The sequence below is a fragment of the Labrus mixtus genome, chromosome 17, assembly GCF_963584025.1.
Source record: "Labrus mixtus chromosome 17, fLabMix1.1, whole genome shotgun sequence".
Taxonomy (NCBI): domain Eukaryota; kingdom Metazoa; phylum Chordata; class Actinopteri; order Labriformes; family Labridae; genus Labrus; species Labrus mixtus.
Window position 1 is genome coordinate 3618624 of NC_083628.1, and position 27641 is coordinate 3646264.

The 27641-nt window shown below is 41.5% G+C and overlaps 1 protein-coding gene across 2 annotated transcripts in view; it reads left to right on the top strand.

Annotated features, from left to right (window-relative positions):
- Positions 1 to 27641, top strand: part of ap3b1a (adaptor related protein complex 3 subunit beta 1a) — a 59425-nt gene that overhangs the window by 17308 nt on the left and 14476 nt on the right. For both annotated transcript variants that reach the window (XM_061061431.1, XM_061061430.1), the window contains exons 7-23: positions 1298 to 1480; positions 1712 to 1867; positions 3492 to 3589; positions 3687 to 3741; positions 3831 to 3902; positions 4507 to 4569; positions 4685 to 4817; positions 4912 to 5021; positions 5734 to 5910; positions 6641 to 6827; positions 8733 to 8863; positions 9461 to 9626; positions 10421 to 10607; positions 13782 to 13935; positions 14987 to 15035; positions 16699 to 16802; positions 25071 to 25299. In XM_061061431.1, the coding sequence (XP_060917414.1) occupies positions 1298 to 1480; positions 1712 to 1867; positions 3492 to 3589; positions 3687 to 3741; positions 3831 to 3902; positions 4507 to 4569; positions 4685 to 4817; positions 4912 to 5021; positions 5734 to 5910; positions 6641 to 6827; positions 8733 to 8863; positions 9461 to 9626; positions 10421 to 10607; positions 13782 to 13935; positions 14987 to 15035; positions 16699 to 16802; positions 25071 to 25299 (2254 nt within the window). The remainder of the gene's footprint in view (positions 1 to 1297; positions 1481 to 1711; positions 1868 to 3491; positions 3590 to 3686; positions 3742 to 3830; positions 3903 to 4506; positions 4570 to 4684; positions 4818 to 4911; positions 5022 to 5733; positions 5911 to 6640; positions 6828 to 8732; positions 8864 to 9460; positions 9627 to 10420; positions 10608 to 13781; positions 13936 to 14986; positions 15036 to 16698; positions 16803 to 25070; positions 25300 to 27641) is intronic.

The window sequence follows — 27641 nt, forward strand, 5'->3', positions numbered from 1 at the left end:
AGAACTGGTAATGTAATACAATACAACTAATTTAAAGGTCTAGTTCCATTCTAGCTCATAAACTTTGTACATCTACCACAAATTTAGGATTCAGAGAATTGTTCTCCCCTCTCAAAATTGGTAGTAGTCTAAAAAAATCCACTCCAGATCTACCTATTTTATACAAATGCACTCTTAATAATAATAGTATTTACAATCTCCAAAGGCTGAGTTTGTTTTATTGTGTAACTCCACCAGCTGCAGCTACCTGCACGACACATGTCCCTGCTTCTACTTGAATGTACGTAGAATTTCAATAACTTTATAGAATCAGTGTGATGCCATCAGATGTCCTAGTTTGACCCTCTAGTAATCTACTCATCAATGATAGTGTGTGAATGAAGCTAACTGTCATTTGGATTTAAAGTCCAGATTTCTCTCTTCAGGCAGCAGCTATGCACACACACACACACACACACACACACACACACACGTTCTCACACACAATCAATGCAGGCTCATGACAATGCTGATGGGTAAATGCACCGGGTTCCCACAGGGGCCACCAGAGGCCACCAGGCTTTAATTGGGAAGACCAGATTCTGCTCCCCTCCTCTTCTTCTTCTTCACCCTCGCCTGCCCATGATAATGCTGTTTGCATATTAATACACCACCATGTCACTCACTCAGTCTCTCAGTCTGTCAGAGAGCCAGCAGGCAGAGAAAAGGGGGGGGGGGGGGTATGCAACAGCCAAATGGGTTTTTTCCTCTTACCAATAAAGCACGGTTGATTATTGGCTCTCTCTCAGCTGCTGTGGCCGCCTCCTCCTTGTCATCTTTTCTCCGTAAATTGAACCTAAAATGAGTTTTGTACCAGAGGTAAAATAAAATTATTATACAGCAGAAACCCCCCTCAATGATTGATTTCTAACACAGGGTTGTTTAAAATGAGTCGGTTAAAAGTAAAAACTCAAAACATTTTCCTTCCAATTAACAAGCGTTCTACTCATAGATTGAACCATGTGTATTTGTAATCAAAATGTAAATTGGCATTGTGCTTCTTTAAGTGCAATTATAGTATGTTTTTGACCAGGGTTATAGCTGTTAACCAGCGTTTGTATTTCCCTAGAGTCTGTATATTATGTATTTTATTTAAGAGTGCTATTATTTGTTCAGTTTGTCTAATGGAACATCTGCATCTCTTAACAGCTTCAATCAAGTCAAATGTTAATGCACTTAGAAAAAAAACACTATTTCCCTCACGAGTTGGATTCTCTCTCTTCTAATTTCTCCTCCCCATCATTTTTTTTTTTTGTAGCTGGTAGCCGGCAGTGTGGTGATGGCTTTTGAGGAAGTGTGTCCGGATCGTATCGACCTGATCCATAAGAACTACAGGAAGCTGTGTAACCTGTTGGTGGACGTGGAGGAGTGGGGACAGGTGGTCATCATCTCCATGCTGACGCGCTACGCCAGGACGCAGTTTACCAGTCCCTGGAAGGATGTAAGGCACTCGTTAGATCAGTTTGCAAGTGTCATTGATAGTAAACAGGCTTTCTAGATGAATCAGTTATGCTAACTACTTACCAGGAAAGTCCAACCCAACACATCAAACATCAAAGTTTTCTATAATCAAACATTAATCTTTAAGTTTAACGATCCAATGTGAATCAGTTTGGGATGTTTGACAGAGTTGAATTCTCAAGTGTGATGTAAGCTGTTTGTTATGTTTCAGGGCGCCATGTTTGATGAGAACAACGAGAAGACGTTTTATGACTCCGACTCTGAAGAGAAGAAAGACGAGACAGAGGCCAAACCGTACATCATGGATCCGGATCACAGGCTGCTGCTCAGGAACACTAAACCTCTGCTGCAGAGCAGGAACACCGCTGTGAGTGAGCTCGGCTACTAACCACTGACATGAGTAACATTTCCATCCAGAGTACCCCATCATGTTTCCTCCTACTTTTCAAGGTTTCCTCCAGTCTGCTGTTGTTTAGGCTGCTGACAAATCAAAAAGCTCGGGACTGTTTACACAAGTTGTTTTTGCATGCAAATTTATGAATCACTATCCCATAACACAAACGATATAGAGCAGATTAGGCCATACCATCTTAAAATATGAGTACAGAGAATCTATAAATGCAACCAAGACATCTTTTAACAGGCAGAACACGTTTTACTGTGGGCTTTTTATGCCTTCTTTGAGAGACAGGACAATGGATAGAGTCAGAAATCGTGGGAAGTGACATTCGGGAAAGGATCCACAGGTCAGATTTGAACCAGTGCTGCCCGCCTGGAGGACCACAGCCTCAGCATGCACCAACCGGCAGGCCAACAGTGCCACCAACAGGCCGAAAACTTGAGTAGATCTGCACTCGACTTGAACACCATCTTCCCTAACTCATTGTGTTGACTATACAGTAAAGGTGACGCCCATCTAAAGCAGTTTCAGAATCCACCATTTCTTCTCGGTAAAATCCTCAATAGGGCCTAGACTAAATCATTCTTTTATATTTCCTATGCCTTCTTCTGTAATTCCCTTGATTTGAAGTGTAATCAGCAAAAAAAAACATACTGGTTTCAGGCAAGCAGGACCTCTGGTGTTTTAAACAATTAAACAGAAGTCCAAAAAATCTGCAGTTCCTTGAATGTCCACTTGAAATCCGTTGTTAAAGTGTGCATAGAGTGTGCTTTTTAAAACCTTTTAAGAGTTATAAACAATTGTGATTTTAGCCTCTGCCTGTATCTCACAGCTGTCTTACAAATAAAAGATACACACCAACTCAGTCTGCTTTCAACACACTCTAATGTTCAGCAGTAATGCATTTTAAATTCCCTTTTCTCACTAAAATACAACTCGCACACCTTGACACTCAAAACAAAGAACCTATCAGAACATGATGACAAACCTGCTACAGTGCACCTCCCCTAAGATTGAAAAAAAACACACACCTAGTGAGCGCAGATCTCCATCACCCAGGAGCCTCAAGGTCTCTGTCGCTGTGTAGCAGCGGGGAGGAAAAATGTTCCCAAATGAAAGTGTTGATTAAAATGTGACATGCTGTGTCTTTACTCGCGACGACACAGTGACATCCTCCATCTTCATAGACGCCTGAACCCCGCTCATTCTGCCTGCAACGATGGACACACGTCTGCCCGCTATTTAAAGCTCGGCTGAAAAATGACTTTTATGGAGAAACGTCATGAGTGCCTTTATAGAGCCTGAAGAAATGCATGTGAAGGAGGAGTAGTAGTTTGGGTAGACATGTTGGTGATCTGTGTACCTGCACTTATAACAATTACATTTTGAACATTTTATTGTTGCACAGTGCTTTTAGGAGTGTTATAATCAGTAAAATGAAGGAACGTTAAAGTGTGTAACAAATACTGTGGTGGTTTGAAACTGAAACTAAAATTAAACTAAAAAGCAAGAAAATCAAAGTAGCTGATTTATGAACGTTTTGGGATTCATATGAATTTAAGTAATTTTTTTTCTGACTGATTTTTTTTAGGTGGTGATGTCAGTCGCTCAGCTCTATTGGCATTTGGCTCCTAAGCATGAAGTCAGCATTGTAACAAAGTCACTGGTCCGACTGCTAAGAAGCCACAGGTAATACATCTTTTGACTGCCTTCTCCTGAGTCCGTTAATAAGTAACCGTTCATGTCTGAGTCCATGTTGATGTCTGATATCTTTCTTTCTGCACAGAGAGGTTCAGTACATCGTGCTGCAGAATATCGCCACCATGTCCATCCAGAGGAAGGTAAAGTCTGCATGCACACAGTTCAACTATAATGGTGTCGTACGCTGTTTTGCAAAGGCTGATAAATAACATCTATTGTCTGCACACAGGGGATGTTTGAGCCCTACATGAAGAGTTTCTATGTGAGATCGACAGACGCAACTCACATCAAAACACTGAAGGTATCAATTCAGCACCATGTTCATATAGTAGAATAGATATTTAACATCCTTCTGGTTGTGAGGTATATTTGTTTTACCTGAAGGAAAGTTTTGCACTTTGTGAATGTGTAGAAATGATAGAAAGTGAACGGTTAGGTTGGACAAAAACAATCATGACACTTAGCACAGCTTTGAAGTAGCAAACTGCATGAAAGTGAATGCATGACACCTTATTTCTTTATCACCTTTTACACAAAGATGATTCAAAGTGTTTTACGTGTGGAAAGAAAATGTACTAAACGCACTAAAAACAACAGAGCACCTACAGTTCCAACACTGGCAAAAATTCTACTTCACAAAATCTACTTAAAAGTAATCATACTAGTCATTTAAATTGTGGAATCAAGGCAATACTTTCCCAAACTGTGTTCCCACATTCTTGCAAATCTCTTTGGATTTACGTACAGTAGTTGAATTCTCCTGCCAGCGTTGCCACAGGTTTACAAAAAGTGATACACGACCAATGGATTATCACATCTTTCTAAACACCATTAAGCGAGCTCAACCTCTTTTTGACCCTTACATGAACCCATAGTTTAATCATCCTCCACCATTTTTTTTGTAGTTGGAGATCCTGACGAACCTGGCCAATGAAGCAAACATCTCGACTATCCTGAGGGAGTTTCAGGTTTGTGCTCTTTAATAAACCACCTACCACCTAAAAACCAACTGCCTGTTCTTTTACGTTTCTGGTTGTTTCCCTTTGTAATCCACGCCCTCTTTTCCACTCGTGTTATTTCCAGACCTATGTGAAGAGCCAGGACAAGGCGTTTGCAGCAGCTACAATCCAGGCCATCGGCAGATGTGCAACGAACATCTCCGAGGTGACGGACACGTGTCTCAACGGTCTGGTGCTCCTGCTTTCAAACAGAGACGGTAAAAACACCTTTAATCACATATTAATACAGCGACCCTTCTGTTTACCCTTTTTTTTTTTGTGTGAGAACTTCGCTGTGTTGTCTTCTTGCAGAGACGGTGGTGGCCGAGAGCGTGGTGGTGATCAAGAAGCTGCTTCAGACTCAGCCCACCCAGCACTGCGAGATCATCCAACACATGGCCAAGCTCTTCGACAACATCACTGTATGACTCCTCGTTCTACTTTGTTATTGATTAGACATGAAAGTTTAGACACAGACAAGAAGTGGAAATACCCACCATGATGTCACCAACTAGTTTGTGGACTACCATTTTTATTCAGCCTTTAAGGAAGAATATTCGATTTTTCACACTTAATATAATAGAAATCAAGTATCTCCTCTGAAAATAACTCTGTGAGTCATGACTGTCTACAATGGGTGTAACACCCGAGTCCCACTGTCTGTGATGTTTTCAGAGTTTTCAGAGTCCTATCTTCACTTTGTTTACATCGCCCGGACGGCAGGCTGACTCCTCCCCTCGCGTATAAAAGTTGTTTAATTGAGGGACTAGAGAAAAGAAGAATAACATACTGTACTCACTGCTTAACTGTGTTTCTAGATCACGCTCATTTCAGGTAAATTTACATGCAGTGTGAAGATACGAGCATCATAAAGATCGCTAGCATTAGCATGCTAACACAACAATGCAGCGCAAGTTGTTTTGGTTTCATGCTGGTGCTCAAGGGCGACATCTGCTGGATCAAAAAAATCACATATTCTGCCTTTAAGAAAGTGCACATTGTGGTGTTTGCTGAACGAAATGAAAACGTTCACACAGGAAGACAATCTTCTTCTGCATCTTATAGGCAGGGTGCGACGTACATTCCTCTACAACTCCTGCAAATCTTTTTTGTATTTGTTACTCAAACCTGCAGGTCCCGATGGCCCGAGCCAGCATCCTGTGGCTGATGGGAGAGTACTGTGAGCGGGTGCCCAAAATCGCACCTGACGTCCTCCGTAAGATGGCGAAATCTTTCACAGCGGAGGAGGACATCGTGAAGCTGCAGACGGTCAACCTGGCAGCCAAACTTTACCTCACCAACTCCAAACAGGTATATGAAACATTAATGCCAGGAGATTTATTCTGTTAAACACACTGACCCCTCACTCTCTCTTTAACTTCTCTCTCTCGCCGTTATTGAACACTTGAACACAACTTAGATCCCAGTTTAAATATATAGCAGTGAATGAGACGTCCTGAACGTAATGGAGCCGTGTCTACAGCCTCATTCAGTGAGATGGGGTGATTCCGGCCTCTGAGCCGGGTTTATGAGCCCAGACGCTGCTTCCTCAAATGAACACAATTACACCTTTTGCTTCTCCTAATGGGTCAGGGACGATGCAAAAGGAAGAAAACGGAGGGACAAATCTTTGAGTTTTAAGATCCAAACCCGACATAGAGTGAGAGAAGTGTATCCAAACATTATTTCTTAGAGAAAACAAAAACATTCCCTGTGTAAAATGTTGCTTTATGACATTTTTTATTGTTTTTTCATCCTCAAGTTTAACTCATGAACAGCAGACTCTTAGTTCACATACATGTGGTCTATATTCTTCTATAGCATGTGGAAGGTAACACCATCCTTTAGAGTGTGTCAGGATGTGTTTTAAATTTGTTTTGAAGGTTTTAAGGTACTTTAGCTATGATGCTCATGAGCTCCAGCTTAGCTCATCGCCACGTTCATATAGCCTATGTCTGTCTCTTTTGCCAGTTTTGTAAACTACTAAGTTCCTACTTCTATCGCTGTTTGATCGCTAACATGTTTTCACCTCTCGCCCTAGACCAAGCTGCTGACCCAGTACATCCTGAACCTCGGCAAGTACGACCAAAACTACGACATCAGAGACCGAACGCGCTTCATACGGCAGCTGATAGTGCCCAACGAGAAGAGCGGCGCCCTCAACAAGTATGCGCGCCGCATCCTGTTGGCCCCCAAACCAGCACCGGTGCTCCAGTCTGCCTTCAAAGGTACTTCATAACATTCATAATAACAACCTCTTATCCTTGTTTTGAAACTTATTAAACCCTCTAAATAGACTGAAAGTTTAAGATTAGAAACCTTTCCCCTCCGGTAATTCATCTATTTCTCGTATATATGTGGCTCCATTTGAAGAAATATGCAAAGTTGATTCAGGCAGCGGTTTTATTATTCAGCTGCGTCTGTCTCTCTGAAGGGCAGTTAGGTCAGACCCCCTTTACCTTGGACTAATGAGATGGGTAAATAATTGAGCTAATGCTAACCTTTTTCAGACACTCAGAGGGAAGAAAAAAAAAAAAAACCCTCCCCTCATTTAACTGTCTCTCCTCTTTCTCTCCCTCCTTGACAAAGGCGACAGAAACGGCCTCCTGCTACATTAAAATTCAGCAGCAGTTTGCACCTACTGGATGTTTATGGAGAGCGTTAACCACCCCTGTCATTCTTAATATTCACTCCTTTTTTTTCTGTTTTTGGTTAGCAAAGCAGAGTTTTTAGAGCTTCCCTCCCCGGGCACAGACACTGATTATCCTCCTGTGTGAGAGAGGAGAGAGGAGAGTGAACAGGGGTATTAAAAGCTTCTGAGATGAGGTTTCACGGTGTCCAGAGTTTATATTAAAAGTGTTTTAATGTATACAGTGACATCAGCCACTGGCTCACTCATTAAAGAGATAGAAAGGAGACTTTGATCATCCTTCATCTGACATTAAATGTTACATTTTATTTTCCAGTATATTAAAAGAACATCCTCCTTTTGTTGGCTAGAGGAAATAATCAGATCCTTTTCTTTACTTAAAGCAACATTACCTCGTTGTAAGAGAAGTAAAAGGCCTTCATTAAAACGTTGTAATAAAAAAAGTATGTTTAATCCAGAAAAAGCACTTAAAGCACAAAGAGTAATAACTGTTTCCCCTGTGATGGTTTTTTCTATTTCATTTTCTACTGTTGGAGTTTTACTAGGAAAGCATTCACGCTAATTGAGTAGTTAACATCATTTCAAATTTAAAGGCTTTATATGCGATTTTTTGATCCAGCAGATGTCGCCCTTGAGCACCAGCATGAAACCAAAACAACTTGCGCTGCATTGTTGTGTTAGCATGCTAATGCTAGCGATCTTTATTATGCTCGTATCTTCACACTGCATGTAAATTTACCTGAAATGAGCGTGATCTAGAAACACAGTTAAGCAGTGAGTACAGTATGTTATTCTTCTTTTCTCTAGTCCCTCAATTAAACAACTTTTATACGCGAGGGGAGGAGTCAGCCGGCCGTCCGGGCGATGTAAACAAACTGAAGATAGAACTCTGAAAACATCACAGACAGTGGGACTCGGGTGTTACACCCATCGTAGACAGTCATGACTCACAGAGTTATTTTCAGAGGAGATACTTGATTTCTACATTTCAAGTGTGAAAAATCACATATAAAGACTTTAAATAAATCACTAGTAAAAACGATCATGATACCTGTTTCAAATTGAATGACTGAATGTTGCAGCTAAACTCCTGAGTAAGCTGTGTAATGTTGAATTTGCAATTTAGACAGCTCTCTCTCTCTCTCTCTCTCTCGCTCTCTCTCTCTCTCTCTCTCTCTCTCTCTCTCTCTCTCAGTTAAAATATCAATAGGGTTAGTTTGTTATTGTACAGAGGTGATAGTCCTCTACGATCTGCAGTTAATGAGTATTTTGACCGTGGTTTAATCTGCTCATTGGTTCCTTCATTTATTAAATCATGCATGTTTTTATAAAGTTCTAAAAGTGGGGGAAAAGTTTATCACCATTACTGAGATAACAAAGTTACACAATGCTTTTTTTTGTCCAACAAACAGTCCAGGCCTCTTGAACAAGTGTTTCTTTTCCTCCCTTAAAAACACAAAAAAATACTTTTCTGTGCTCGTAGATCGAGACCGCTTCCAGCTGGGCACGCTCTCTCACAGTCTGAACACCAAAGCATCGGGATACCAGGAGCTCTCAGACTGGCCTGAAGTCGCTCCTGACCAATCAGAGAGAAACGTGGAGGTCATTGAGCCGGTAAGAAAACCCGCCTGCTTTAAACACTCTTTAATTTATAGCTTTTTAAAGAGGTGAGATTCGTCCTCTTAACTGTTTGTTTGTGTCTGAAGTGAAAGAACAAAATCAAAAGGTTTGTTTTTCAGAGAGGGATGTTATTGATTGTTTTGTTTTTTACCCTGAGCACCAACGTGAGCTTCATCATTGTTACTTTTTGTCAGCTAATCGGGGTCTTAGTGAAATGATAAACAAAAATAAAGCAGAGAGTTCAACCAACTTTATTTCCCGTCTAAATTTAATTTAGATTTAAAGTAAAAGATACTTAGAAGCATATTAAATCTGTGTTTACCTCGAGAAAACAAATAACAGCAGAAAATAGTGTTGTTTTGGTTAGTTTGTCATTTCACTGCATCTCAATTAAGTGCTTTAAGAGGTTATCAGAGTACTCTCTCTAAACATGGTTAGATTGTTTTTACTTTCTGTGAATATTTTGTTTTCCTCACATTGTGGAAGAAGACACACGAGTAAGGTGTTTGAATATTTCAAGAAGCTGTCAGTACGCTCATCTCAGAAATGATGAATCTTAAGATGTTGAATCCCCTCATTTCCTTCTACCAGATCAAAGAGTGGACACCGATAGTCGGGAAAGCCGGGAAAGCCGGGAAAGCCAAGAAAACCAAATCTGATGAGAAGTTCTACTCGGACGATGAAGAGGAGAAAGAAGAGGAAGAATCAGAGAGCAGCGGGAGTGAGGACAGCAGCAGCAGTAGCAGCAGCAGTGAAGGTTTGTCGTCGTTTTTGATGCATGTTTACGACTTCAGTTTTGCACTGTTAATTTATTAAAGGTCACATATTATGCAAACATGTTTCTCTAACACTAATATGTGTCTCTAGTCTGTCTTCAAACCCCCCTAATTATCAGAGAAGTCCATCTTCTCCGTCTTTTTCCTGCGCCACTTTTTAGAAAATGCGTGCTCAAACAGACCGTTTGGAGATTTTACCTTTGTGACATCACAAAGGGCAGTAACCCCTCCCCCAGGTGGGTGACACTCCCACAGCTAGGTGTTTTTTTCTGCACTCTGAGTCTTCCTTGCCACAGTTACAATCAGGCATGGTGCAAGAAAGCCCAAGCCCTTCCAGAGAGGGGGCGTGGTCAGACCCAGCTCATTTACATATTTAAAGGTACAGACACAGAAACAGCCTGTTCTGAACAGGGCTGAAATAGAGGGGTTTATAGGCATGATCAAATACAGGATCAGAGTGGATTTATAAGAAACTTCAGACAAAACTATTTACATATAAAACATAATTATACACATATTTTAAACTGGCTCCTACAGGGAAATTTAGGATCTTTCTTTTTCATCCTTTCTCGTGGCATACGTCAAAATGTACACAAAGACTTTGTATTTGGTAATCAGTAATAAAAGCTCATATACTGTAAGAGGTTATCTCAGAATCTAAATAAATGAAATGGCTTTTGCATGATTTTGAAGTTCTTAAAAATGTGTTTCAAACATCACACAGGAGTTAAACCAATCAGGCTCGAGTTTGATCACATCCTTTGTGTCTGTTCAGAGTCGGGCAGCGAGAGCGAGGAGGAAAGCAGCGAGGAGTCCGAAAAGACCTCCACTGATTCTGGACAGAGCTCCAGTGGATCCGAAAAGAGCTCCAGCGAGTCGGATTCAGACCAGAAGAAGAAGAAGAAGAAGAAGAAGACGAAGAAGGCACCACAGAAGAAGAGCAAGCCCGCTGCTGCTGACAGGTACAGTGACATCCCTCCTGTCTGTCACACTGTGAGTTAGCCGTGTCTCCAGATGTTTCCTGTTTCTTTCTCTTCTTCTTCTTTCTCGCTCAGCTAATTAGGCAGGTGTGTGTTTGTGAGAAAGTAACGAGTCGCAGTCAACAACAAATGTGATCAGAGCTTTGCTGCTTCAATAAGCTCAAAGTCCCATCTGTTCGCTACTTCAGCTCTTTTGATCATCTTCATGACAACCTACCTGCTGGCACCATACCCCCTCCTGTTCAGTTGGAAAATGCTCCTGTGAAACCACAGATGCTTTATCCAGAGTATTTGCCATAAAATATAAAACAAAGAACACAAGTTATGGAGTCGGATGTGATAGATTTGAAAAATGAAACACAAAAAATACAAGATGTGGTCCTTTAGAAATACTCATGATTTGATATTACTGATGATAAATCTCAAGCTAGTATAGTAATGTGTAGGTACACTTTTAACTGTTGAACATGTGTGACTAAAATATGAAAAAGTGCATTTAAATCTTATTGAACAACAAAACGCTTCAGAAAATGATGAATAGACAGGAAGAGAGAGATGTATTTAATTGATCCCAAAGTGGGAAATGATGGTGTTCCTGCAGCAGGTTATCAGAGAAAACAGAGCAACAGAAGAATAATCACACGTTTAATAAACACGAGCAAAAAGCAAAGATGAACATGCATTGAAAAATTCAGCTTAACATAAGAAATAAAGTCTCTTTCAAGTGTTTTTATTCGAGCAATTCAACATAAAATACAGTTGTACGTATGTGAACGCATAGTGAGTATATATGAGGCGTGTGCTCATGGGTTACAATGTGCTCTGTTTTTTGTTTTTTTTTGGTGATAAGGTGAACAAAATGAAACAAGAACATATAGACATGACAACTAAAGCGAGAACAGACAAACAAAGACAAAAAAATAAAAATAGATACAAAATAGCAAAACGTAAGCAAAGATACAGAGCGACAATACAGACAAAATACATTTAAATGAGATGAGAGTCAAGCAATGATTTTTATGTTCAGGTAGTGTGTTATAAAGGTGTGAAATGTGTCCGTGGCAGCGTAATGCATTAAAGTGCGGAACTTAGTGGGGAGTAGCGAGAAAACAAACAAAAATATAAATACATTTAAAATAAATTTAAAAAAATTAGTTAAAGAAAAAAAAAGTATATATGCATGTAAATGTGTAAATATGAGTGCTCTCTGTTTTTTGAACACATATATATTATGGGGGGCTGTGTCTGAAGGTCGAGGGTTCAATCCCCAGCTCCTGCAGCTACATGTCTTGACACTTAACCCTGGTCACTTTACATAGCAACCTCTGCCATCACTGTGTTAATGGGTGTGAATGTGTAGGTGTTACCTGCAGTGTAAAAGCTCAAGTCCATTTACTTTTTACCATATCAAAATAAATGAAAAACTCCTCCTCTAAACAGTAAATACAGGATGTAAACAAAAATACATAGCCCATTGTTTGTCACTACGTTTATTATCGGTCGACGATAGTTAGGTAATGAGATCGTTGAGGTGAGATGCTCTGAGAGAGGTGACCATGACCGTTCAAAACGATGGTACTGTAAATACACCTTCTCTGTCCCTACTGTCTCTATCTCTCTGACATACACACACTCACACACACTGGAGGCTGGCAGAGCTGCTGGAATATCGTTAGTGTGAGTCCCATTAACAATCTAATCAAGGAGAATTTTCCTCCTGTAGCGTAACCCACATTTACATGGCTAATGGATAATGACTTTTGATTGGTCATTTAGCAGCCTGGTGTTACCAATGAATGAGATTTGAGTCATTACTACTGAATATGCTCACACACACACACTCCTCTAACACACCGGCACATTTAGTTTCTTATGCACTCTACTTCATTGGCTCACGGACACACAAACACACACACACACACACACACACAGAACGTACCTGATTTCTGTGTGTGACAGGCCGCCTGCTGACCCTGTTCTCTCCATTAGAGAGAATAATTAGAGCAACTCACCCCAGTGCTCAAACACACACAAACACGCACACACATATACACACAGTAATTAGAGCAGCTCACCCCAGTGCTTCCACAACAAACACAGCATAATGCCCTCATTATGGCCCAGTCATTTCAGGCAGGGCCTAATCAGGCCCACAGTGATTTATATCACTTTTTCCTGTTCGCAGCAAATGAAATCTGTAGGCCAAATTAATACTGGCTTTTCATCATCGCCCAAGTTAAAAAGCCAGTTACCGTCACAATTCCCCTCATTAATTTAACAGCGTAAAATCCCAGGCAGGCGGAGTAAACACTCATTATCAGGACAAATTGAAGAGGGACAGAGCGAGTGGAAGAGAGAGGGGGGAAAGATGGGAGAAATCTCTTTTTGACTGAATGCAACATTGAATTAATTTACCAAAACAAAAACAGATTGATTGGTGTTGCTTTGACTCGGCCAAAGCCAGAGCTTTCAGTTTATATGAAAAATAAGAAACTGCTTCGTTCTCTTTGCCCGGTGGTTAGAGTAAAGGAGGTTTATTTTTGGGTATTTTTTTGCCTTTATTTAGAGATAGGACAGCTGGAAATCGGGTAGAGAGGGAGAGAGAGTGGGGAATGATATGCGGGAAAGTAGCCACAGGTCGTTTTCAAACCCTGGAACACCCCATGTTTGGAGGATTATAGCCTCCATACACAGGGCGTGTGTGCTAACCACTACGCTGCCGCCACCCTGGTTAAAGCAAAGAAATCAAGTTTATTTTCTTTAAGCTGGAACTACAACATAGAGCTATGGACATGAAGCGAAGCACATCAGTGTTTGTAGCAGAGAGAGACAGCAGATGTGTCTCTCTCTCTCTCTCTCTCTCTGATCACCTGCAGCACATTCATCTGCAGGGCAGAGAGTGAGTGCACATCGTCCACCTGTTTATCATAAAATGTGAGATTGGTCAGAAACACACTTGGGCTGCCGTACATACATCTAGAGTCTATTTGTTTTGGTCTTCACTTTTAACTTCAATCTCCTCCGAGTGGCTTTAAAAACAGACCATAAAGTAAATGTTCTTAACATTTGATGGATTCTGGGACTTGTATCAAAAGCTTTTCTCAAACAGGTTTTTTTTTTTTTTTTTTTTTTTTGCTGTTTCTTTTTGTGTTGCAGCGACTCGGATGAAAACGGTAACGGACCTGTGGCCCAGGCCAGCAGCTCGTCAGCCGAAAGCTCGTCCGGCTCAGAGTCGGACTCTGAAGACGACTCGGACTCGGACTCAGTCGCACCGCAGAAGAAGAAGAGTGATGCAAAGTCCAAACCCAAGGTGACACTCTGATTAGATTCCTTCCAGCAGGTTAATTTGCTGACTTGCTAAACTATCTTTTGTAGATTCTCTTTTTTGGGCTACAGTTTATCGATCTGTCAAAAGAGTTCTGGGAAGCTTTTGAACATTTCTGTTGGTTTTAATGATGGTTTTGCGGATAACCATGACTAATAATGGAATAATTGGAAGAACTGCAAGTATACAAATCAGATTTACCCAGAGAGGTTTCTGATTGTGGAATATGATTTAGCTCGTCTGTTATCAACATGATTTCTTTGCTTTATGTCTCCTCACCATCTCCCTGTTACACTCATCTCCCTCTCTCTCTCTCTCTCTCCTCTGCACTATGAAATTCTCATTTCATACAGTTTGTCATTTGGACATGGCCTATGAATTATGCATCTTTCTCTCTCCCTTGTCCTTCTTCTCTTGCTCATGCAGTTTTCCATTCACTAACACAGTTTCAGTCTCTATTACAAACGCCTGAAGATTTGATAAGACACGGCCTCTAACTTTATTGTTTGTTTTCACTCTCATTCCTCACTCCGTCCTGTTGTCTTGTGTTTTTTTTTTTTCTTTCCTGTCTACTTAGCCTGGAGGATGCAGAGTGGAATTTTATGGTTCTTTATGTGACATTTGTGGGGGTTGTGGTTGTTGAGGAAGGTGTGGAGGAAAGGTGATAAAAAGCGCTCTTATGTTCTAATGTGGTTTTATTCAGTCTGATGAAGTGCAAGCTAGAGGCTTGTGCTGTAATTCACACAAGTCAACACCTGGCAAGCCCGACTCTGTAGCACACGGTGGCATGCATCAGCTGTGACCCGACAGCATGCATGAATCGTCTTTGGATGTTTTCCTAAAATGTTACAATTCAAATGCAAAAACTGTTCTTGTGATGAATGTATTGATTCTTGAGAGACGCTGTAGGCAAACTGAAATACTTCACCACTTTTTCCAGCAAACGGTTTCAAAACTTTTAGCTCGAGTTTCCGTTTTTCTGTCTGGTCTTCTTCTTCATGTGTCGTCACATCACTGTGTTTATTTGTCTTCTCAGGTGGAAGTGAAGTCAAAGAAGGAAGTGTCCTTATTGGATCTGGATGACTGTAAGTTTTCTCGTTCTCCAAAAAAACTCCAAATTCACAACTTCTATCTCATCCATCTTACGTTCACAGCTCCCTTCATCTCCCTCATTCTGTTAAAGCTCATTCTGCTTTTTCAGATTGAAAATTCTTCTCACATAAACCTGTTTTTATCGTCATTACTCTCCAAAAAACCTCAGGTACCAAATGTATTCTACCTGCCAAACTCCAGACAGAGAAAGTTTACACATTCCTAGAAAAGAAAGTCTCGCAGCTAATGACCAAGATTTGTTTCTCTGGAGCTAAAAAAACAAATAAAGGTAAACTAATCGTTTGTCAAGTGGCCAGAATTACAGCTCCAGGTGAGTGCCAGTTCTGTTTTGAGTCAGCTAGAAGGCTAAAAAAGGTAATTTATAACACATTCTCCCCGTGAACTATGTAGGGGAGAGAGGTAGGCAAAGAGTGACATGTTTCAAATTCAGTCCTGGAACAGAAAAATGTGTCCAGTCTCTCCTTTGCTTTTATGGTCTCCCTTATTTGGAGGTAGCTGCGAAAAACTGGGGGATAAACTGACCAACATTTATTTTTTCTTAAAGATGTATTTTTGGGCTTTTTGTGCCTTTATTGTAGAGATAGGACAGTGGTTAGAAAATCAGAGAGAGTGGGGAATGACGTGCAGGAAAGGAGCCACAGGTCGCTAGCTTGTAGGACCATATCCTTTGTACATGGGTGTTACGAGCTTGCACCAGCTACACATATAAATACAACAAAAAGCTAGTCCTAACCTGAAGTGTGAAAGCTTAAACCCATTTTCTATTCTCCCCATGAAAACCAGTCCAGTGAGTAATTTACAACACATAAAGATAAGGACGAGGAAGAAGAGCCTTACAGCTCCCTAACAAATGGAGCACACACGCTAACCGTGCCAAAGTTTCTTTTTCTCCTTTACATCTCTCACTCTTGACACTGTCACTCTGTTGTTGTGTGTTGTATGTTTTGAACTACAAATCTTGCTGATGAGCTTTCCAGCCATTATGTTCCCAACTCAGACCCCAACAGATAAGATTTAAGATGAAGATTGAGATTTACTTTTTACTGATCCTTTTATTGATTTATTGAAATTCTGTTTTTACAAGTCATGCAACACAAACATAGGCTGAAACATATACACATGCACTAATGGGGCGATGTCAGGGTGTTGGAGCTGCCCACAGCGGGCGCTCCTGAGCTGGTGGTGGGGAGGGGGTTTGGTGCCTTGCTCAGGGGCACCTCGGCAGTGCTCAGGAGGTGACCAACTTCCATGTTTGGTCAGCACTGGGACTTGAACCGGCGACCCTCTGGTTCCCAACCCAAGTCCCTACAGACTGAGCTACTGCCGCCCAAATATATATGGGTTTGCCATTATCAGAGCTGTACAAGTTCAAGTATTGTTTTTATTTTCCTTTGTTTCAAAATATTTCATACAGAAAACAACGCTCAGGGATATTTAGGAATGATCCCGTTATGTTTGTTTGTTTTAGCAGAGAGCGAGAATTAATGTGATTTTGCAATTCTACTCAAATATTTTGGATCCCCTCATTGGGGCAATTACAAAATGCAACAAACACAACAGACATCAATGCATGCTAAGAGTCCACGCAGGCTTTAACAAGTACTAATACGTTTCTGATTTATTATCCTCTTTCAGTTTCTCCTGCACCCACAAACGCGCCAAAGTCTACAGTGGTCTCTTCGAGCCTGCTGTCTGACCTCGAGGGCCTCTCTCTCGCCAACGTCTCCTCCACCATGCAGGTGAGCTGTATACTTGTGTGTATGTGTGTTTGCATTAGAAACACACACAGGAGGATGACATGTCCTCCGTCAGCCTGTGTTGGGAGTCGATTGTTCCTGTGTTGCCTGACACTGACAGAACAGCACGGCAGCAGTGTGTGAGATGGTGAAATGAGCCTCTCTCCCTTGTGGAACATTTCTGCCTCAGACGGCAACTATTGACCTTTTCTGCCTTCTTATATTTATAGCCAGTCAGGACGATTCCACCGCTCCCCCATGTTTCCTGTACCTCTTATAGTCTGTCTCTCTCACCCGCGCTGTCTTTTGCTCTTCCACACCCTTGAACTCTATTTCTGTGTCTCATCTAGGAGTTCACTCGCTCTGCTTCTCTCTCTCTCTTATCTCCCTCCTCCTCTCTTGTCACCTTCCATCTCTCTCTGTCAGATGTTGTGTCCCTCGTGTCTCGGCGTTGTGTATATCTGATGGTTGACCTTTCAGAGTGTGACGGCTCCTTTCTCTCCTCGCTGTGTGAGCGGCTCTGTACGTCTGTGGATTTTGTATCCCCCCCCCCCCCTTAGGGATGAACATGTCCAGACCTTTCTTTGTGCTGTTGCTGTGTCTATTAGAGGCGGGTCTGTGATAACTGCTTGAAGATGGACATTTTTCTGTTTATGTTTTTGGTGTGTCCATCATTCATACAGACTTTTGCATGCACCCTTATCATGGACTTCATGTCCATTTGATTGTGTCATGCTGTAAATAAATTACTCTTCATTAGTTTTGTTATGATACCAAAATGTTGACTTTAACAAGTTTATTGCCGCGATACTAGACATTGAAACGATACTTGTTAGAAACAGGATGTTCATGAGGGTTTGTCACATTTTTAGTATCATCCTTAAGTGTAAAAATCAGAATCAGGTTATTGGCCAGGTATGCTCACACACTCAAGGAATTTGACTTTGGTGAACTGAGCTCTCTTAGGTACAAAAGTATAACATTAAATATCAACAATAAACACAAAATAAACAAAGACTAATATGTACAAGACTAAATAAGACAACAGTGCAAAGGATGCTGAAATAAACATGACGATAAAGTATACCATGTGTACAGATCACAGGGGATAATCATCACCACCCCCGAGGTGAATTCTCCTGATTATACCCTGCTGGGTTCTCACATCAGCTCACTTAGACCTCATGAGGAAAAAAATATTCTAGGGGACTGACAGGAGAAAGTTTAGATAAAGTCAGAGTGAAAAATGTGGCTGTTTTTAGTTTACACATGCAGCTCGGCCCGAAAACTTTGCACACTTGCACATAACTTTATTTACAAGTTGCTTCAGAGAAAATGGATCGGCATTCTTAAAAGCCTTTTTTACCAATCAGATTCAGATCATAACGATGAAGAATTCTGGCAGTGGAGGCGGTCATTTTCCAGATTTCATGAATCTGTAGACGAGATCATTATATAACACCAACGATTAAGTCTGGATGAATAAGGCAGGTCAGTCTAGATAGTTAGACTGGAAAAGGAGTGCTGGTGGGTGTCTTGCCTTACTCTGTCCAAAAGGTGACAAAAATCAATCAAGCAACTCTTGATTTAAAAAGTTTCATTCAGGCACATACATTAAGATAAAGAAGCCAAACAGGTGATGAGCTGACAGCCTCAGATATGAAGATTAAAAATGTTAATTAGAACCCGCTACATCCGTCTAACCAGCCTCAGAACAGTCCACTTTCTGGTGTAGCTTGAAGCTTTGCAGCGGTTTACTCTATATTCTGAGTCTGCCCGGCAGTCCTGCCCGCCTGTCAGTCAGTATGATTGACAGCTGCTCTCAGGCCAGCGTTTATGCAGTCTTGTTAGTCGCTCTCTCCTCCTCCTCCTCCTCCTCAGGTGAAGGCCGTGCGGTAATAGAGAATAGAAATGCAGATTAGAAACAGGGAACTTTTTGCACATCAACATCTGATTCAGAGTCAATTCTATGCATAAATACATGATGGGTATCGGGATTCATAGACAAGGGTAAATAACCTCACCTTTATTCACACACGCCCCCCCCCCTCCCCCTCCCCTCTGCATGCACACACTTACATATCAGCTCACACACACACACGCTGGCCCCAGTGTCATTTCTATTTCTCAGCAATCTGCCCACAGAGGCAGCGAGTCTGTCTCAGCTGAGCGCTCGGGCCCTTTTAGAGAATTACTGCATGGTTATCAAAGGCATTTAGATTAACCCCGGTCACTGTCTTTGACCCACCTCCTCTCCTGTCTCCTCATCCTCCTCCTCACTTTCTGCATGCTACCGCTCTCTCTAATAACATTTTGACATTAGGATCTCTCACAAATGCCTCTTAAACCCCCCTCCCCCCCCCCCAAACCTCTCCCGACCGCTGTCCATGTGTGCGGCGGGGTTGGAGGAGGCTGATAACTTTTCATTCATAATTAGTAGCCAGCGAATGGGGCTGCATTGGGGGGAAATTGAACTGTCAGCGGCGGGGCGCAGGGCATTTGACCCCATCACGCCCGGAGGGGGCCATCATAATTTGTTCATTTGGTGTCCATCAGGCGGGCGCCAGCTCGGCCCCTCCTCCTTCCCCGTCTCCCTCCTCACCCCTCTGACCTCCCCCAGTAGTGGGCGCTCCGGGTTCACGTCTAATTATGAATCAGCAGAAAGACCCCGAGCGCCACGAATATAGCAGCCCCCTGCCCCGCAAACCTCCCGCTGCCACTCAAACTGCAGAGATTGCCTCTTAAATAGGAATAAATGCCCACACAGAAAGAGCCAGTCAGAGCAGCGGCATATAGGTACGTAGTGGACGGTTTGGGAAACGTTTTTAATGCAGCTTGTTTGGGAATTTTGTTTGTTACTAGTTTGTTTTTGGTGCCTGAGCAAAGACAGGTTTAGATCTCTATGAGGAGGCTTTCTCTTTCTGTTGAAGTCACATCACATGCAAATCCTTTTTCAAGGTTTCATGGGTGTTGACAATAGTCCCTAAAAATATTAATCGTCAGTAATCATCTTCTGCAACAACTAAGACTCCCACTTGTCACATTACTAGAATTTAAACTCAGATATGATACCACTCAAAATCTAATGTATACCTGTTTCTTTATTCATTGTATTTTACATACTTTAATAATTCCTGAGGAGAAATTGTGGGGTTTTTTACACTCTGTGCATGTGTGTTTTTCGGGCCTATGTTTGTGAGTAACATGTCACTCAATAACAAACAGGAACTGTGGACATGCATTAGTGGAGCGATGTCAGAGTGAGGGCTGCTGCACAGGGAGTGCAACAGAGCTTTTTGGGGTTTGATGCCCTGCTAAAGGGCACATCAGCAGTACTCGGGAAGTGAGCTGGCACCTCTCCAGCTACAAACTTTCATGTTTTGATAGGCACCAGTATTTGATCCTCCGGTTCCCAAAACAAGTCCCTACAGACTGAGCTACTGCCGCACCGATACCACAGTATAAAATAGAAGTCATAGTCACCCTATGTAGGGGCTTTTCTTGTTTTTAATTACCAAGAATTGCAGCCAACCTCCGGCCCAAAAACATTTAGCTTAATATGTAACTGAAGATCTGTAGATTTTATTAGCTTCGATACTTTCGATAACCCTAACCCAATACTTTCAATCATTCATCATTAACAGTATTTGAAATAGACAAGGGGCTATTTTTTTGACATTGTACCTCCATATAAAACATATTCCACCCATGAGTCTCCTACCCCAAAAAAATCTGTTGCTGAAAAAAATGTCTTACTGAACTACAATAAAAAATAAAAAAAACCTGATGTGCGCTGGCTTCATGCCACTGGATATCGTCTCCAATACTAGCCTAAAGTCTCGTCTTTAAAGATACCTCTGGTTTCCCCTCCCCCAAATTCTCGTTGTTTTCAGCTTTATCGCTTTTTCACTACAAATCGATTTTCACAATTGTTTGTTGTTTCTATCAATTTAAAAAACTTTCCTCTTGGCATTAGTTAAGAAATGTAAAGTGGTAAATGATTGGTTGCATCATTTAACAATTCAAGGCAAAGCTCCTGAGTCCTGTTAGGGACTTCTGGCTCATGTTGTTCGGGCCGTCACCTCAAATGAATGTTAGGGAAAACCCTGCTGAATTACAACTTATAAAAAGGACCCCCTGCAGTACTCCTAATCCCCTCTAGGGCTACTGGTATGCCTGTTTGAGACGCACTGGGCAAGACAATTAATATATTAATGAGAAAATAATCATCAATTTAACAGATAAAATGTTATTAAATGTTCATGCTCATACACACAAAGTGTTCGCAGTGTCATTAACGATACTCACAAAGCTAGATGAAGGACAATACAGTTTCTGAATAACACTCCTTTGTTAATGCGAACGTCCTTAAATGAAAAATTTCTAAATTAATTATTTCCGAAAATCAAATTTACTGACAAATTGGCGTAAATGAAGTAACCTCTGTCTCCTCGTGTGTTTGAAAGACTTCTTGTACATTACAGTTTGAGAAGGCTGTAGTAACATTTGTTTAATTCAATTTGCAGTCAAGGTCTTTTTCACGTCCCCTCGATTAATTGTCATCCCCTGACTGAGGGGCCCAATTAGGCCCCTAAAGTCAAACACATGTCCCTTACCTTAATCCTCACACCTCCTGTCGAGCATAATGAAATCCTGCCCCTGCTGTCTGAAAAACACAAATGGATTTTCAATATACGCCCCATACATCTCTCCACTTTCTTCTAAATTGGCCGTCTTCTTTTCTGCGCAAGGCTACCCGGCTCCTGTAAAGCCCCCCGTTTTTTTTTTTTTTTTTTTTTTTTTTTGAATATGTCAGCTGGATTTTCAGGTCATTTGCCAGAGAGGATGCTGGGAGCGTGGCGTCCGGGCTCTGAAGGTGACTGCTTGTCTGTGTCATCCATCACCGGAGCTTCCTTTAAGTTGATGCATAATAGAGCCTCTCAATCAACTTCCTCCCCTCATTGTCACCTCCCTCCTGCCCGTCCAGGGCGGAGAACGCGAGCCAAAGCACTGAGGGAGGGGGAAAAAAGGCAAACTGACAGAGAAGTCAAGGTTACATCCCTCTTCTTGTCTTATTTACACTTGAGGTGTTATGGGCTTGTGCTGCGTAACATGACAACAATGGATGGACAAGTGGCGGGGGCGCTTGTTGGCCACTCGTGTCAGGCTTTTTACTGTCCGCTGTGTCAAATTGGTGATAATAAGCGTTTTGAAGCCCGTGTCCTGTCTCTGTTCCTCCCTCTCCAGGCGACAGAGACAGGACCTTGAAGCAGGATGTGTCTGTCAGAGAGGTAAATCAGCTGTTGTGATGGGGTGGCAAACATTATGGCCGAGCTTTATCGACACCGACTGCTCTGACACGTACCAAAAGTGGCCCGATAAATTTGCAGGCTGTGCTGGTGGCGTGACGGGCGCCTGTGAGGGGCGCAGCGACAAATGTTTGTTTGACCTCCTTCACAGGCGCTCGGGCGGTCCAGGCACTAGAGAGACTGCTTGTTCTGTCAAGGGGACTGAGAAGATAGTGTTGTGATCAGACGCTTTATTCTGTGTCGTATTTGTCAGGTGATTGTTATGGAATGTTTTTTTTATTGGTGCCGATATGACAGCCGGCTGTGACAAGCCCTCAAACCCGTTTACCTCCAAACAAGACGTTATCTTGGTCGAAATATGCTCTCCCTGTTTTTACTGACAAAATGGAACATATCATTTGTATATCATAGAAAATCAAGGTGTTGACACGGTGGTTAGTGCGCGCGCCACCATGTATGGAAGCTGTAGTCTTCCGAGCAGGCGGCCCCGGTTCAAATCAGACCTGTGGCTCCTTTCCTGCATGTCGTTCCTCACTCTCTTTCTCTCTTCATTTCTGACTCTATCCACTGTCCTACCTCTACAATAAAGGCACAAAAATAAATCTTTACCAACAAAAAATAAATAAAAATCAAGACTTTTTTTTTTCCAACTTGGTCGTCCCTCAACGGGGAGCTGCCAAACAAAAACATAACCTTAAAGCATTTTCTAAAAATAGCAAAATGTCCTTATTGAGCTATTAGGTAAGTAAACATCATCAGGATTACAGATGAATCGAAGCCAGACTTTCATTTTCTCTATAAAAATAATAGTATTATAAGTTGTTTTTTGCAGCTTTTATTGGTAATTTCATGCTGGTGACTCCTAGATTCTTCCAAAGTAAGAAAGCTAATCTTCAATTTCATATGTCTATCAAACCTGTTGCTTTTTCCTATCTGGCTGCTTCGATACAGTGACAGTTAAGCCCTCCCACTCTCTACTGTAAACACATTTGAACTCATCTGCAGCGCTCTTGTTGTTTGTCAAACTGATCCTTCATCCTTACATGCCACGAGACAAGTCAGAGACTCCCTCTAACGTTTTCCAGAACACGCCACCGGCACGTCCAACATCAATAACACAATGTACACTGACACCACTCGACACTCTGAGACACCGTGGTGCCTTCACGTCTCCGCCTTGTTTCTTCATATCAAACTAGCAGACGTTTCTAATTGGCTTAATTAGCTCCCTGGATCTGTTTTTCTTCCACTCACTCTTGTTTTTTTGTTCATATACTGTTAACGATTCTTCTCTCTCCTCTTCGTCACTTTTCAACTCCAGATTTTACTTTTTTTTTTTTTTTTGTTGATGCAGTTAATACCTTTTTTTTTCTGCATGAAGTACATGTGAGTGCTGCTCCCTCGTCCATGCACGAGAAGGTTTAAGTGTTTTAGAAGGTGTGAGAAGGCTGTATCAATCCTCATGAGTAGTTAGTGTTGTCAATCATGACAGACGGACAGAATTTCACTTTTAAGAAGTCTGAAGAAAAACACTACTCTTAGTTCTCTTTTTTTTATAGCTTTGTGTTGATAGATGCTGCAGAGATGTTCCTTTAGTATTATGTCTTTATGCTAATGCTCACATTTTTGACAGCACCTTTATGGTCAAATGTTTTGGTGTATTGCCAACAAATACATTTTAATTTAAATAATGCTGAATAACATAAAAAAGTGTGACAATTTCCACTTGACTCAGTTAAGGGGACAATAAAAGACGACATTATTGGCCTTTCTTAAATGTTATATTTGTAAAAGTTTTCAAATGAATGATTTTTTCTTTGAATTGAAATGATGCTAAAAGAGATTTAAAGCTGAAACAATAAGTATAAAGTTGTACAGAAAAGGCAGAAACTGGTGCTTAAAAATTCATTAGAATGCAGGGAAATAAATATTTGGAGCTTTACTTTAACGTAATGTTTTAAGCCTCTGTAAAGTAGAGAGGGTGTCTGCCTCAGATAGATGATGCCCAGGCAGAGGGGCCTGATAAACGGGATCTACCTCCCGTACTAGTTTTGGACACTGACGTTAGGGAAACTAGCTCTCTTTCTATTCCCCGTAGAAGCTTTGGGTTAAAAATATGACTGAAAATTGTATTTTTTTTTCAAACATATGGTATCAAAAAGTACTTGTTTTTCTGCATGTTTCTGAGCGAGGATGCAGCTGATTTCACGTACAGCTTCCCCCCCCCCCCCCCTTTATTTCTCTCTTGAGAGCTTCCAAGTAAAAGACAGGAAGTCATCGAGTGTGAATGACATTCAACCGGGTCAGGACATGATCATTTTTAGGAGAAAAAAAAAACAACCTTTTCTTTTCCATATCTCTTAAAGCTAATACAATTTCCTGCCTGTGAAAAGGTAAAAGCTTCTTTTATAAGGTTTGGCCCATGCAGGCACTTGTGTTTTCCATTCATTAGAGGTTGTTTTTATTCAGCCTGGTTCAGCTGAGCATCCAGCCCATTTCCCTCTAACTGGGCTTGATTGAGGACATGTCTTAAATGGGTTCCTCTTTACCCTACAGAGTTAATGAAAGGAGGGTTGGTAGGGGAGTTATCAGCCAAACCCCTTTGGTCCCACTCCACTCAGGAGTGCTGCATTCTTCCTGCTGATTGGTCACGGTGAATTGGATTTATATAGGTTTATGGAGATTCTTGTATTAATCTGTCCTCCCGTGTGGATGCATTTGTGCTGTAATGTACGAGGCGTCCCTGGATGTCGTGTTGTTGCGGAGCGCTTTGTGCTTGCATGGACTGTTTCTCTCATCTTTCCTCTCCGCCTCTGCTCTCAGGCTTTTGTTTCCAGCAGAGCTTTTTGTAGCTCAATCCAGTCCGTGCTGCGGGTTTATTTCTCTGATAATCAAAAAAGTTCATATGCACCATTAAAAATCACATGTTTAGTATTCCTCTTGTCTTTATTTGTCCTTCTAGGTCACCACTCCGTCTTTCTGCCCCATGAAAACCTACGAGCTGCTTCACCATATGAGCGGAAAAGGCCTCTCAGCCAAGTACCATTTCCCCAGACAGCCCTGTTTGTACGAGCCCAGTATGGTGTCTGTACAGGTCATACTGACCAACGGCTCGGACCACTGCTTAGAGGAGATCCACATAGGAGACCGCAGCCCAGGGAGCCTCAGTATCCACTGCTTCAACACCATCGGTGAGTCAAATCCTCCACTGCAACTAAGCAGCAAGAAAATGTGGGGTTTGTTAAACGTACCTGCTTCACAGCTGAGTTTGAGTCAAAACTTATTGGTGGATACATTCATGGAATCAAGTATATCCAATACATCCCCTTCATTTCTGACAAACATAAAGACAAAACCATTAATTGTTTCTATAAACGACCATCAGGGAAACCATTTCACAGCCGACCTTTCTTATATTTTCTTTTAAAGTCTTTATATGTGATTTTTCACACTTAAATATAAATCAAGTATCTCCTCTGAAAATAACTCTGTGAGTCATGACTGTCTACAATGGGTGTAACACCCGAGTCCCACTGTCTGTGATGTTTTCAGAGTTTTCAGAGTCCTATCTTCACTTTGTTTACATCGCCCGGACAGCTGGCCGACTGACTCCTCCCCTCGTGTATAAAAGTTGTTTAATTGAGGGACTAGAGAAAAGAAGAATAACATACTGTACTCACTGCTTAACTGTGTTTCTAGATCACGCTCATTTCAGGTAAATTTACATGCAGTGTGAAGATACGAGCATAATAAAGATCGCTAGCATTAGCATGCTAACACAACAATGCACCGCGAGTTGTTTTGGTTTCATGCTGGTGCTCAAGGGCGACATCTGCTGTATCAAAAAATCGCATATAAAGCCTTTAAAGGGTAATCCTCCCAGTAAATCAGAAGCTCTGTCGTCAGATTTGTATCTTCTTACGATGTTTATCACTAAAACATCAAGCATTTCTTCAAACTAACTTGGGAAAATGGTTTTCCTACCAAGACCTTATACCCCCCCAAGATTTAAGATGAGTTTTAGGCCTAGTCCACACGTAGGGAAGTATTTTTATAAACTGAGGTTTTTCTGTAAAAAGCACCTTTTGGAAAACTCCTTCCAGCGTTTAAGATGTTTATGTGTATTTGAGGAAAACAGTGTTTTGGTCTTGTAACGTCCCACTGTGTGGAGGTTTTCTCCTCTGTTTGATGTCATCGTGCGACGCTGCCACTTTGGTTTACATGAGATTAGTGCGATAGCAGACATAACCAAACTAGTGCTCCAAACCATGATGACGGGCAGAGGCGCCTGAATGGACGACTTTGTCAAATGAAATGGTCATTGCAGAGAAATGTCAAGGACATCGTTTTTGACTTGGCATGCTGTTATCAAACGATGTCTTTTCTCTGTACAAATACCCCCAAAAATATAGTTACATATGTAGTAACCTTCTCAGTTTTTATGTTGCTCATTTTCCAGTTCAACAAAGAAGTCTTGCAGATTTAGACACAAGTTACAGAAAACGTTCCAACATGTCGACCTCTGCAATGATGAACACATTTATTCCAATCTATGCAGCGACACTCGTCTTTCACGATGGCTCTGTGGTACTTCTGCGGCTCTACCTTTAACAGTATTGTTTTCTCCGACAGATATCAAATGATCATTATGTCTGAAACCTTTAAGCCTGCTTGCTATCAGTTCAGCCAATAGCCCTGTCCCCACTCCCCCAACATGAAAACAGCCAATACGACTTCAGCTTAATCCCTGTTCATTAGTATCGATCAGACAAACAAACATGCACCATCTCCATATTTCTTCCCCTATGATCGCCTCACTCAGTATAATACGAGACGGAGAGCACGGGGTTCTCTAGATTTTCTTTTTTTCATGAACGCCCAAAAACACACAAACATACATTCAGGGAGGCGGTGTGCGTTGGAGCATGTTAAAACTGTCAATTGCAGGGGATTGATTGGGCATTGAAGGAACTGAAGCAGCCAAACAGTGGGTAATTTGGATCGATTGAGCCCGGCCACTGTGAGCGGCTGGCTGCAGTCGGTTTGGAGAAGTTGCAGAGGATGAAAACAGACAAAGCTTTATGGACTTCTGTTTTTTTTTTTTTTTGTTTATTTGTGTTCTTTAAGGGATAACGCAAAACAAGAGTTTGTTACCAAACCAGAAGTGTTGCATGTTTACTTTACAAAGTGCATAAGATAATGTTACTGCTCATCTTCATGAGAAATGTTAATAAACGTGTGATCTAGTAGTTTCTAAATGAAGTTTAAACACTTGGGATTTCCTTAAGCCTGGTAAACACTACACGATTTTGATAACGTGAGAGACCCCACACATGACAACAATCATGACCGATTAACAGTTCAGATCGCATAGTGTGTGGTGTGCAACGAGACGATCAACTCGGCACACCACACACTAACCTAACGTGTAATCTCGCGCGGTCAAACGCGATTTAAGAGTAAACAAACATGACGGGCAAGCTAACTGTGGCTAGCTGTTAGCTGGTACATCCATCGCGGTAAACATTTTGAT